The sequence below is a fragment of the Lithobates pipiens genome, unplaced genomic scaffold, assembly GCF_037356315.1.
Source record: "Lithobates pipiens isolate NorthernLeopardFrog02 unplaced genomic scaffold, aLitPip1_a1.2 Scaffold_13, whole genome shotgun sequence".
NCBI lineage: Eukaryota > Metazoa > Chordata > Amphibia > Anura > Ranidae > Lithobates > Lithobates pipiens.
The window spans coordinates 486,299,158-486,312,779 of NW_027507718.1; the positions used below are offsets into that span (position 1 = coordinate 486,299,158).

Genomic DNA, 13,622 nt, shown 5'->3' on the forward strand with positions numbered 1-13,622 from the left:
CTGTTCTGTAAGGACCGCTATCGGTCCACAATAGATAGGGTTGACGTGCACCACTGCTGACCGCTGCCCTATACTGCAGCAGTCCTTCAGCGGTATAGGGACTGACGTACAGTCTGCTAAACACTAATACACAACCTGCTTGGTCCACAAAAGTTCTTATAAGGACTGGTAACTTGGTATAGGGTGCTACGGTACATAGGCTTGAGTGCGGTACAGTCTGCTGTTCTGTAAGGACCGCTATCGGTCCACAATAGATAGGGTTGACGTGCACCACTGCTGACCGCTGCCCTATACTGCAGCAGTCCTTCAGCGGTATAGGGACTGACGTACAGTCTGCTAAACACTAATACACAACCTGCTTGGTCCACAAAAGTTCTTATAAGGACTGGTAACTTGGTATAGGGTGCTACGGTACATAGGCTTGAGTGCGGTACAGTCTGCTGTTCTGTAAGGACCGCTATCGGTCCACAATAGATAGGGTTGACGTGCACCACTGCTGACCGCTCACCTATACTGCAGCAGTCCTTCAGCGGTATAGGGACTGACGTACAGTCTGCTAATCACTAACACACAACCTGCTTGTTCCACAAAAGTTCTTATAAGGACTGGTAACTTGGTATAGGGTGCTACGGTACATAGGCTTGAGTGCGGTACAGTCTGCTGTTCTGTAAGGACCGCTATCGGTCCACAATAGATAGGGTTGACGTGCACCACTGCTGACCGCTGCCCTATACTGCAGCAGTCCTTCAGCGGTATAGGGACTGACGTACAGTCTGCTAAACACTAATACACAACCTGCTTGGTCCACAAAAGTTCTTATAAGGACTGGTAACTTGGTATAGGGTGCTACGGTACATAGGCTTGAGTGCGGTACAGTCTGCTGTTCTGTAAGGACCGCTATCGGTCCACAATAGATAGGGTTGACGTGCACCACTGCTGACCGCTGCCCTATACTGCAGCAGTCCTTCAGCGGTATAGGGACTGACGTACAGTCTGCTAAACACTAATACACAACCTGCTTGGTCCACAAAAGTTCTTATAAGGACTGGTAACTTGGTATAGGGTGCTACGGTACATAGGCTTGAGTGCGGTACAGTCTGCTGTTCTGTAAGGACCGCTATCGGTCCACAATAGATAGGGTTGACGTGCACCACTGCTGACCGCTCACCTATACTGCAGCAGTCCTTCAGCGGTATAGGGACTAAGAGTTTTGTCACAGGGTCATTTAAAAAATGACATGCAGAGGAAGAGGCAGGCCCTTCCGCAGGGGTGGTAGGGGTAGGGCAGGAGCAACAGGCTTGAGCCAAAGTGGGAAGTTGCAGAAGGTGCGTTCAATTACTTTAAAGGATGCACCAGACTTGGTTGAGTGGCTCGCTCAGCCTTACTCTTCTGCACCCTCCTCATCCTCTCGATCTGCACCCTCTTCTTCACTCTCTGCTATGTGCACCCCCAAAGACACTACCACCAACAACACGACCACCACCACCACCACCACATACCTTCCGCTTGAGTCACTGGAATTATTTTCCGATCCATATCAAGAGGACATTTCTGATGCGCAGCCACTCTTGGTATTGGATCAGGAAGAGGAGGTAGCAACAAGCGCTACTCAGCAGTCTGACGCCAGTACCCAGATCAGCCCAAGGAGGAGGTTGGTCCCCGGTGTTGCTGCCTACTCTACTTATAGCGGTGGGGAAGGTGACGTTGATGATGACGTGTCTAGTGATGTCACGTGGGTGCCCACAAGAGAGGAAGAGGAGGGGAGTTCAGAGGGAGATATGGACCAGCAGATAGGGAGGAGAAGCAGCAATGACTTACATTGCACAGCAGGGACAAAGCAGACTGCAAATGTATCAGGAGCGAGTCATCGACCATGTACGGTCACATCTGGCGCTCCCAGGACACCGGCACATGGCTCCGCAGTGTGGGCTTTTTTTAACGTGTCCGCTGCTGACAATAGCGTTGCCATCTGCAATCTTTGCAGTCAACGCGTTAGTCGCGGTAAGCCCAATACTCACCTAGGGACGACCGCCTTAAGAAGGCACATGAGCAGCCATCACCGAGCCCAGTGGGAGCAACGGAACACACAAAGCCACACTGCAGGCTCTCACCGTCCAGCCTCGTCTTCTACTTCTCCTTCTCCTCTCTCCTCACAATTGTCCTCCACTCCACCTTCCATCACGCCAAGCTCACATTTTTCTGCAAAAAGGCAGGCTTCCGTGGGCCTAATGTTTGAGCGTAAAAAAATGATGACGCCGGATAACCCTCTTGCCCAACGGTTGGCGGCTGGCTTGTCAGAACTCATAGCCCGCCAACTACTGCCATATAAACTGGTGGACTCGGAGGCCTTTCGCAAATTTGTGGCCATTGGAACACCACAATGGAAGGTCCCAGGAAGGAAGTATTTCTCAGAGAAGGGCATCCCAGAGCTATATGGCCATGTTCAGCGGCAAGTGAATGTATCTCTGGCACACAGTGTCGGTGCCAAGATACATCTGACCACAGACACGTGGTCTAGCAAACACGGGCAGGGAAGGTATATCAGTTTTACTGCCCACTGGGTGAACCTTCTGACGGCCGTCAAGCATGTAACCCGTGGCACCCGTGTAGATTTGGTTTTACCGCCACGGATTGCATGCAGGCCTGACTCTTCTTCTCCTCCTCCTACTCCATCCTCCTCCCTCTCCTCCTCAGCTGCCTCCTCCTTTTCCGCTGCTAGCGTCTCTTCCACTGCACCGCCCAAGCTCCCCAGAACCTATTCCACATGCCAGGTGAGACGTTGCCATGCCGTGCTGCGTCTGTTGTGCCTGGAAGCAAAGAGCCACACTGGCCCGGCACTCCTTTCAGCTTTGCGTTCACAGGCAGATGAGTGGCTAACACCGCTCAATTTGACAGTTGGTAAAGTGGTGTGTGACAACGGTGCCAATCTGCTTAGCGCATTGAAACAGGGCAAAATCACGCACGTGCCGTGCATGGCACACGTCTTAAACTTGGTCGTGCAGCGATTCCTTGTCAAATACCCTGGGGTCCAGGACATCTTGCGGCAGGCAAGGAAAATCTCGGCCCATTTCAGAAGATCTTACACGGCCATGGCTCGCCTTGCTGACATTCAGCGGCGACACCATCTGCCGGTCAGACGTCTTATTTGCGATTGCCCGACGCGATGGAACTCAACCTTCTATATGCTTGATAGGCTGCTCCAGCAGAAACGTGCAGTTAACGTCTACCTGTATGAACTCTGCGAAAGAAACGGTTCTGGGGAGCTGGGTTTTTTTTCACCGCGCCAGTGGCTGCTCATGCGCGACACATGCAGACTTCTGCGGCCATTTGAGGAGATCACCAAACTGGTCAGTCGCAGCCATGGCGCCATCAGTGACATGGTACCTTATGCCTTCTTTCTGGAGCGTGCATTGCGTCGTGTCATTGATCAGGCTGTGGAGGAGCAGGAGCGGGAAGATGAGGAAGTCGCAATGCTGGATGAATTCCCAGGGGGGGCTACTCTATCTGAGACAAGTCAACAACAGGAGTCTGATGAGGAGTCAGAGGAGGATGGTGCCGGGGCGGATGAGCAGGAGCAAGAAGAGCATGCTTTAAACCTTTCTGGGATCCCTGTTGTGCGAGGATGGGGAGAGGAGAATGAAGAGGACGACATTATCCTGGATGATGAGCAGGAGCCAGGCCACCACACCGCTTCCACTTTAGTGCAAATGGGGGCCTTCATGCTCCAGTGTTTTAATAGGGACCCCCGTATAAAAAGCATGAGGGTCAAGGACCAGTACTGGGTGGCAACGTACTTAGACCCCCGGTACAAACACAAAATGGCGGAAATGTTACCGCCGTCGCAGAGGGCTGTCAGAATGCAGCACTTCCAGGCCTTGCTTCGAGAAATGCTGCATTCTGCTTTTGCGTGCGCTGGCAGAGGAGCAATTCCCACTCCCAGAGAAGGATTTGCGGGTACCAATCCAACAGCGCCTGCAAGAAGAGGCCGGTTTGAAGATGTGTTGGTGACTTCGGATATGAGGTCATTCTTTCAGCCGACCCATCGACAGGTGTCATCCGGATCCAGCATCAGGGAACGCCTAGACCGTCAGGTGTCCGACTACATTGGGTTAACGGCCGATGTGGACGCTCTGAGGAGTGATGAACCCCTAGACTACTGGGTGGGCAGGCTTGACCTCTGGCCAGAGCTTGCCCAATTTGCAATCGAACTGTTGGCTTGCCCCTCATCCAGTGTCCTGTCCGAAAGGACGTTCAGCGCAGCAGGGGGGATTGTGACCGATAAGCGTACTCGCCTAGCTCACCACAGTGTTAACTACCTCACATTTCTAAAAATGAATGAGGCATGGATCTCGGAGGAATTCAACACATGTGATCAGTAGACCATGTATATGTCTATAAACAATTTTTGGAATCAAGCACACAGACCTTCTTAATTCATTTGGCTCACTTCCCTGACCCAAAAAAGCACACCGTACTATATGCCCCTACCCTCCTCTTTGAAGAGGTTGAGCGGTGTCATATTTCTACTGGGGCTGCTTATTATGAGGGGTTCCCACCATCCCTGTGCTGTGCTGACTTCCTCCTGGGTGTTCTTATTATGAGGGGCTCCCACCATCCCTGTGCTGTGCTGACTTCCTCCTGGGGGTTCTTATTATGAGGGGATCACACCATCCCTGTGCTGTGCTGACTTCCTCCTGGGGCTGCTTACGGTGCTGCTGTCAGCGCTGTATGTCACGGAGCTGCTGTCAGCGCTGTATGTCACGGAGCTGCTGTCAGCGCTGTATGTCACGGAGCTGCTGTCAGCGCTGTATGTCACGGAGCTGCTGTCAGCGCTGTATGTCACGGAGCTGCTGTCAGCGCTGTATGTCACGGAGCTGCTGTCAGCGCTGTATGTCACGGAGCTGCTGTCAGCGCTGTATGTCACGGAGCTGCTGTCAGCGCTGTATGTCACGGAGCTGCTGTCAGCGCTGTATGTCACGGTGCTGCTGTCAGCGCTGTATGTCACGGAGCTGCTGTCAGCGCTGTATGTCACGGAGCTGCTGTCAGCGCTGTATGTCACGGAGCTGCTGTCAGCGCTGTATGTCACGGAGCTGCTGTCAGCGCTGTATGTCACGGAGCTGCTGTCAGCGCTGTATGTCACGGTGCTGCTGTCAGCGCTGTATGTCACGGAGCTGCTGTCAGCGCTGTATGTCACGGAGCTGCTGTCAGCGCTGTATGTCACGGAGCTGCTGTCAGCGCTGTATGTCACGGAGCTGCTGTCAGCGCTGTATGTCACGGAGCTGCTGTCAGCGCTGTATGTCACGGAGCTGCTGTCAGCGCTGTATGTCACGGTGCTGATGTCAGTGCTCTGTATTACGGTGCTGCTGTCAGTGCTCTGTATCTCCTGCACCCTCTTGTTTGCCTACCCTGGTCCCTGACCTTCCCTCTCCTCCATTGCCTTCATTAGCTCCATAGTCCTGAATTGTCAGAACAATTTCCCAAATAAAAAAAAAATGCTTGTAGTTATCGATCCCAAATTCACCTCATACATGTATTATGCTATTGTCCAGGTGGTGGGACTACGTGCTACCCCCTAATAATTACCCCGTGGCCGCAAATTCGACCTAAAGGTTTGCGAAATTCGCCTCCCATTGAAGTCAATGGAGCCCGCGGCGAACGGTCGTTTTCGCGAACGTTTGTGTCCGTTCGCGTTTCGCGTTCGCGAAACGTCCCGTCGGAAGTTCGTCCATCACTACTTCTGAGTTGATTTGAGCTGCTTTAAACATCTAGATAGGTGTTTTGTTTCCACATACAAGTCCATTCAGAAGCAAATAATGTCTGTATTAACCATCCCATAACTGGTTGTATTTGAGGGTTTCAGCAGCTTCTTCTTTTTAAATATCTGCTTTTCAATGACCAGTGAGGATCTCAGCCAAGTTCACGCTTGTTATACAGAAGGGTGTATCCAAACATGAGCAGCAACTCTGATAAAGAATTTATTGCTGATACAGAAAGCTAACAGTCAGCAGTGCGGACAAGGACAGGGAAGAGTTTCTAGTTCTCATGCTCTCTCTATTTCTCGGACAGCTGTGACATTGAACGATCAGATCTCCAGAGGTGACACCTGCATGATCCAGCGTCGGCTGCTCACCACCATCTGCAGGATGACGGAAGAGGCCAAGAGACTGGCGGGATGTGCTGCTGTGGACAATCACGTTAAGGTGTGTTCTAAATTGTCCCATAACAATCCATATCTAAGACACTTTTCTGTTGTAATGCCTTATCCAACTGTCTACAGTAGGGTTTATTACACCCAACATTCCCATACAAAAGCAGAGATGATCTGTGACAACCAGGTCCAGGAAGCGGAAAACCTTTTTATTCAAAAACAATTTGAGGGTACCGGCATTGTTCTACAACAAGATGTGTGCTTGCTCCTTGAGGTGTTTTTTGTTTTTGTTTTTTTGTTTGTTTGTTTACAGGCTTGAGGGCTTCTGGATCTGGTTGTCACCAATCTTCTCTGCTTTTGAAACTTAGTTCAAAGTCAAGCAAGGACTGAGATCTGATACCATCTCAGAGAGATTTGTTGGGTCCCCTATGTTGAATTAGTTTTTTCTGTTGAGTTGTCTAAGTTCCCATACTTGCCATTTAGGAAGGAGGGCAGTTTGAAATACACCTTTAGCCTAGGTCATGGGTCTTCAAACTATGGCCCTCCAATTGTTCATGAACTACAATTCCCATCATGCCTAGTTGTAATAAGGGGTTAAATTATTTGTTACATTTAACCATAGGTTCCTTCATATATTTACCCTTTCAGATAGTCGGTAAATGCAAGGATTAAAACATATACAAATAATGTAATAAAAAGGAGATTTACTTTAGCTTTGGTTAATGTTGAATTACAGATGTTACAATACAAGGATAAATTCAGCATTCAATCAAGGGAACCCCTCAACTTCTAAAATCTTCAGACAGTTTTCTGGAAATCGACAATTTCTGCAAATCCCAGGCACTTCGGTCCTGGGTGACGTTCACTGCCCTTGTGCATTGTCTGATCTTTTATAGGCTTGAAAGAAGCGTGAAAAAGCTGGTTTTATCTGGCACCCACCAAAGACTAGCCACAATGGTCCCAAGACAATGTGACCATCTGTGTGCTCAGCGAAATCAATGTATGCATAAATATACATACTTGCATATATAGAAGTAATCGCCTTAAAACTATCATAGTTAATAACTCATAATACCAGGGTTCTTTGTAAATCAATTATAAATATAGACCCGTACTACACTAGTCATGTCTGTGAATGTCAGTTTTACAATGCCTCATGGGATGTGTACTTTCGCAACAGCTGGAGGGCCATAGTTTGAGGATCCCTGGCCTAGGTTCACACTGATTCAGTGAGGGATTTGGCAATAAAATCTTCCCTTTTTATTTTATTTTTTGTATATAAGCAGAATGCCTAAAATTGGGAAGGATAACCTTAAAGCGGAGGTCCACCCTAAAATGGACCTCCGCTCATCGGAATCCCCCCCCCTCCGGCGCCACAATCGGCACCTTTCAGGGGGGAGGGGGGTGCAGTTACCTGGATAATCCAGGTAACTGCACCCACTTCCGGGCTAGCGCTCTGCGGAACGAGCGTAGGTTACGCCCCCGTTCCGCAAGCGCCCGCCCCCTTCAGCAAGTGCCCCGCTGCCTGCTGGGAAACACACAGCTCCCAGAGGCAGCGGGGACCGTCCGGATTGCGCCGCGCGGCTCGCGCATGCGCAGTAGGGAACCGGGAAATGAAGCCGAAAGGCTCCATTTCCTGATTCCCATACCCAAGATGGCGGCGGGACCCGGCAGCCGAGCGAGCGATCGGCTTCGGGTGCCGACATCGCGGGCGCGCTGGACAGGTAAGTGTCACTATTTAAAAGTCAGCAGCTGCAGTATTTGTAGCTGCTGGCTTTTAAAAAAAAAAAAAAAAAACGCGGAGTCCCGGTGGACTCCCGCTTTAATGTGGACCATTTAATGTGACAACATTACTTCCTCTTTCAAATGTAAGAATTTTTATTTTATTTTAACTTGGATCCACAGTCTGACCTGCCAGGTGAAAGATCTGTAGAGCGGATACAATGCAGGAATGTAAAATGCAGTCACTCCCTAGGTACACGGGACATTCGGACATGTAGCAACTCATCTGTTGAACAAATATTCAAAGCGATGTTGGCATATAAAGTACCACTATACCATATGCCCAAAGCAGATATACAGTGCCTTGCGAAAGTATTCGGCCCCCTTGAACTTTTCAACCTTTTGCCACATTTCAGGCTTCAAACATAAAGATATAACATTTTTATTTTTTGTGAAGAATCACCAACAAGTGGGACACAATTGTGAGGTGGAACGAAATCTATTGGATTTTTGAAACTTTTATAATAAAAAAAATCAAAAGTGGGGCGTGCAAAATTATTCGGCCCCCTTGCGTTAATACTTTGTAGAGCCACCTTTTGCTGCGATTACAGCTGCAAGTCGCTTGGGGTATGTCTCTATCAGTTTTGCACATCGAGAGACTGAAATTCTTGCCCATTCTTCCTTGCAAAACAGCTCGAGCTCAGTGAGGTTGGATGGAGATCGTTTGTGAACAGCAGTTTTCAGCTCTTTCCACAGATTCTCGATTGGATTCAGGTCTGGACTTTGACTTGGCCATTCTAACACCTGGATACGTTTATTTGTGAACCATTCCTTTGTAGATTTTGCTGTATGTTTGGGATCATTGTCTTGTTGGAAGATAAATCTCCGTCCCAGTTTCAGGTCTTTTGCAGACTCCAACAGGTTTTCATCCAGAATGGTCCTGTATTTGGCTGCATCCATCTTCCCCTCAATTTTAACCATCTTCCCTGTCCCTGCTGAAGAAAAGCAGGCCCAAACCATGATGCTGCCACCACCATGTGTGACAGTGGGGATGGTGTGTTGAGGGTGATGAGCTGTGTTGCTTTTACGCCAAACATATCGTTTTGCATTGTGGGCAAAAAGTTTGATTTTGGTTTCATCTGACCAGAGCACCTTCTTCCACATGTTTGGTGTGTCTCCCAGGTGGCTTGTGGCAAACTTTAGACGAGACTTTTTATGGATATCTTTGAGAAATGGCTTTCTTCTTGCCACTCTTCCATAAAGGCCAGATTTGTGCAGTGTACGACTGATTGTTGTCCTATGGACAGACTCTCCCACCTCAGCTGTAGTTCTCTGCAGTTCATCCAGAGTGATCATGGGCCTCTTGGCTGCATCTCTGATCAGTCTTCTCCTTGTCTGAGCTAGAAAGTTTAGAGGGACGGCCAGGTCTTGGTAGATTTGCAGTGGTCTGATACTCCTTCCATTTCAAAATTATCGCTTGCACAGTGCTCCTTGGTATGTTTAAAGCTTGGGAAATCTTTTTGTATCCAAATCCGGCTTTAAACTTCTCCACAACAGTATTACGGACCTGCCTGGTGTGTTCCTTGGTCTTCATGATGCTCTCTGCGCTTTCAACAGAACCCTGAGACTATCACAGAGCAGGTGCATTTATACAGAGACTTGATTACACACAGGTGGATTCTATTTATCACCATCAGTCATTTAGGACAACATTGGATCATTCAGAGATCCTCGCTGAACTTCTGGAGTGAGTTTGCTGCACTGAAAGTAAAGGGGCCAAATAATTTTGCACACACCACTTTTCAGTTTTTTTATTTGCTAAAAAAGTGTAAAATATCCAATAGATTTCGTTCCACTTCACAATTGTGTCCCACTTGTTGGTGATTCTTCACAAAATTTTTTACATTTTATATCTTTATGTTTGAAGCCTGAAATGTGGCAAAAGGTTGAAAAGTTCAAGGGGGGCGAATACTTTCGCAAGGCACTGTACATACTTTACAAATCATTCTATAATAAAGTAATTTTGTAGGATAAGTACACCTGAAAATGATAACTGTAGGTGTGCAATCTGATGGAGGGAGTCAGCCTGTGACATTTTATGCCCTTTTTTATGATATTTTAACAGCAAGATCTCTCTATCATTCCTGACTATTATTGTCCTCTTGGGGCTTCAGGGTCCCTGCCCATTTGGTTGAAGCACCTCCTGTAATATTATAGATATAAATGGATAATATATTATAAATAAAAAAAAAAAATTCTCCTCAAATATAAAATAATTTAAATATTAGGGGGGGTTGGCTTGACAGGAAACCATCTAAGAGCCACAGGTGTGCAGGAACTCTAATATCTCACCAATAGCCTCCCAAGAGATATGAAGAGCTAGTAATGTGATTTTTTTTATTTTTTATTTTTATTTATTTTTTATTTTTTTCTTTTTCTCTCTTGGACCAAATAAAATATCAGTTCTAATGTGTACTGACCCTTTAAAGTAGAATTCCTGGTTTCCTGTTACTTTGAATACTTATACTAATACAAACTGCCCTGATGTTGATCTAGGGTTATACCATTTATTGGCAGTCGGTTGCAGTTCAGTAAATCTATTTAGTTAGCCAATAATGGTATCGCTCTAGAGCCAAACATCCTGCTTTTGTTGATGGCCAACAGGGTACAACACAGTATTTTGTCAAGTAGGATTAACCTTAAAAACAAAAACAAAAAATGCATAAAAAGGCTGCAAAAAAAAAAAAAATTTTTTCCACTTACCGGAAATGGCTGTTGCTTGGCAGATCATCCTAATCTGCCTCTTCCTATTCCGCGGTGATCTTCTGTATTCTCCTCCTCTCGTTTGTCTTCTGGGGAATATGACGTGGTGTGTTGTGGGAACTGTGTGTCCCACAACACGGCACGTCCCATTCACAAAGTGCTGCGTGACTCGCGCATGCGCAGTAGGAAACGGGCAGTGAAGTCGCTAGGCTCCACTGCCTGTTTCCCTTACTTTGAATGGCAGCGCCGAGGGACGGGTCGGCCTCGAGCTGCCGACATCGCGGGCACCCTAGAAAGGTAAGTGCTTATTAAAAGTCAGCAGCTACAGTGTTTGTAGCTGCTGACTTTTAAACAGCAGCTTTAACCACTTGCTTACTGGGCACTTAAACCCCCCTCAGTCCCAGACCAATTTTCAGCTTTCAGCGCTGATGCACTTTGAATGACAATTGCGCGGGCATACAACACTGTACCTAAATGAAATTTTTATCATTTTTTTCCCCACAAATAGAGCTTTCTTTTGGTGGTATTTAGTTACAGCTCAGAGTTTTATTTTTTGCTAAACAAACAAAAAAAGATGCAAAAAATAAAATAAAATAAAAAAAATCATGTTTTAATAGTTTGTTATAAAATTTTGCAAACGGGTCATTTTTCTCCTTCATTGAAGTGCGCTGATTAGGCGGCACTGATGGGCTGCACTGGAGGGCTGCACTGGGCGGCACTGGGCTGCACTGGGCGGCACTGGAGGGCTGCACTGGGCGGCACTGGAGGGCTGCACTGGGCGGCACTGGAGGGCTGCACTGGGCGGCACTGGAGGGCTGCACTGGGCGGCACTGGAGGGCTGCACTGGGCGGCACTGGAGGGCTGCACTGGGCGGCACTGGAGGGCTGCACTGGGCGGCACTGGAGGGCTGCACTGGGCGGCACTGGAGGGCTGCACTGGGCGGCACTGGAGGGCTGCACTGGGCGGCACTGGAGGGCTGCACTGGTGGGCACAGTTAAGGCGGCACCGATGGGCAAAGATGGGCACAGATAAGATGGCACGGATGGGCACAGATAAGATGGCACGGATGGGCACTGATAGGTACCACTGATAGATGGGACTGATGGGCACTGATGGGCGGCACTGGGGTGCAGCACCTTTGAGGCAGATTGTGGGCACTGCTGGGTGGCACTGTGGGCACTGCTGGGTGGCACTTTTAATAAGTGGGGCACTGCAGGGGGCAGATGGGCACTGTCAGGGGGCAGGTGGTCACTAGCAGGGCTTTTTTTTTTTTTTTCTCCTCGCGCTGTCAGCTCGAGGAGGAATAATAGCCGATTACCGGCTCCGTTATATCACATGATCAGCTGACAGCTGATCATGTGATAAGGGGTCGGGATCGACCCCTTGCACGGATCGGTGATCAGGCGAGTCTCATGGACTCGCCGATCATAGAGCGTGCCGCGCGCGCCCCTCAGTACGCGTCAATAGACGTAGTCCCGGAAAAGGAGATCCGCGCTGTAGCCGTCAATTGACTATAGCGCGGATCTCAAGTGGTTAAACATATAGTCTCACCTGTCCACTTCTCACTCCAGCGTGGTTTCACTCCACAAAGGGCTTAATCATGGAGTCTGGGTCTCATGGCTCTCCATGATTAGAGACTTTGTGGAGTAAAATGTGCTGAAGTGGGAGGTAGACAGGAGAGACTATGTTGTGACTCCTCTACTTGTGTTTTAAGCTGGTTTTACATTGGTAGGCGATCCCCTTGTTAAGTAGAAATGAATGGAACAGCTGAGCGGGGGTGTGCGCCTCGGTGTGCAACCTGATGGCAAGTGGCAAGTTTGGAGCAGCATAGCTGCTATTTATTTCTCAAACTATAGGATGACACCGTAACGATCACCAATCTTATTACTATTGTTTCCTGACAAATATCAAAACATGGAAGACTTTTTGGGTACAAATTTCTATTTTAAGAAAGATATTTTTTTACTAACTGTCTTTTTTTTTTTTTTTTTTTTTTCTTTTTCCTAGAATCATCAAGTTCTTGGTATTGGAAGTGGTTCTACCATTGTCCATGCGGTCAATCGATTAGGTGTGTTTTTATTTTTTATATCTTTGCTGTCTATGCTCAGGTAACATTGGTGACTTTTTCTTTTTTTTTTTTTTTTTTTCTTTCTATAGCTGAGAGGGTGAAGAATGAGAACCTGCATGTATCCTGTGTCCCGACATCTTTCCAGGTAGGGGTCTTTAGTAGGCACAAGAGTAATGTGCCATCAGATGTTTTCTCTTAGACTTTACACATTTTACAGGTAAGGTCATTATAATAGAGCAAGGCTATGTTGACACTTGTGGTTGGGTAGAGTGGTAAAAACCTGTGGTTGAGCCGTGTGATTATCAGGCTAAACAGCAAAGGAAGCTGACAGGAGTGTACACTGCAGTGGCAGCTGGTGAAGCTTTAGGATGGGGGGATGCCAGACCCCACCCTTTATTTATTTATTTTTACCCCACCCCTTATAAAATCCACCCACTCTGTCCCCTATTCCACTTCACCATAGTGTCAGGAGTATACAGCTCAGTATTAGACATGGGGTTGCCTGGGAATCCAGTGTTGCATGCCTCAGTACAAATCCCTGCAGCTTTGCAAGGCCACAGGTGTAAACAGCTGCAATCTCTGTACAACTTACACTAATACCTAAAACTGGCCGCAAACAAAACTTCTGGCAGCATAAGATAGGTATATGTTTAATACATGAATAGGTGAAGTTTATCACATGACATGTTTCGCACACTGCTATGACCACAATGCTCTACATCGGTGATGGCGAACCTTGGCACCAGATGTTTTGGAACTACATTTCCCATGATGCTCCATTACACTGCAGAGTGGATGAGCATCATGAGAAATGTAGTTCCAAAACATCTGGGGTGTCAAGGTTCGCCATCACTGCTCTACATCGTGGCAGAGCAAAAATGATCTCCATCCATTGTATTTGGTGAACAGTGCCAGACATGA

The 13,622-nt window shown here is 47.8% G+C and overlaps 1 protein-coding gene across 1 annotated transcript in view; it reads left to right on the plus strand.

Moving 5' to 3' along the window:
• RPIA (ribose 5-phosphate isomerase A) overlaps window positions 1-13,622 on the plus strand; it is a 57,524-nt gene that overhangs the window by 10,305 nt on the left and 33,597 nt on the right. The window contains exons 2-4 of the mRNA XM_077478000.1: window positions 6,067-6,200; window positions 12,641-12,701; window positions 12,791-12,846. Coding sequence (XP_077334126.1) covers window positions 6,108-6,200; window positions 12,641-12,701; window positions 12,791-12,846 — 210 coding nt within the window. The 5' untranslated portion in view covers window positions 6,067-6,107. The remainder of the gene's footprint in view (window positions 1-6,066; window positions 6,201-12,640; window positions 12,702-12,790; window positions 12,847-13,622) is intronic.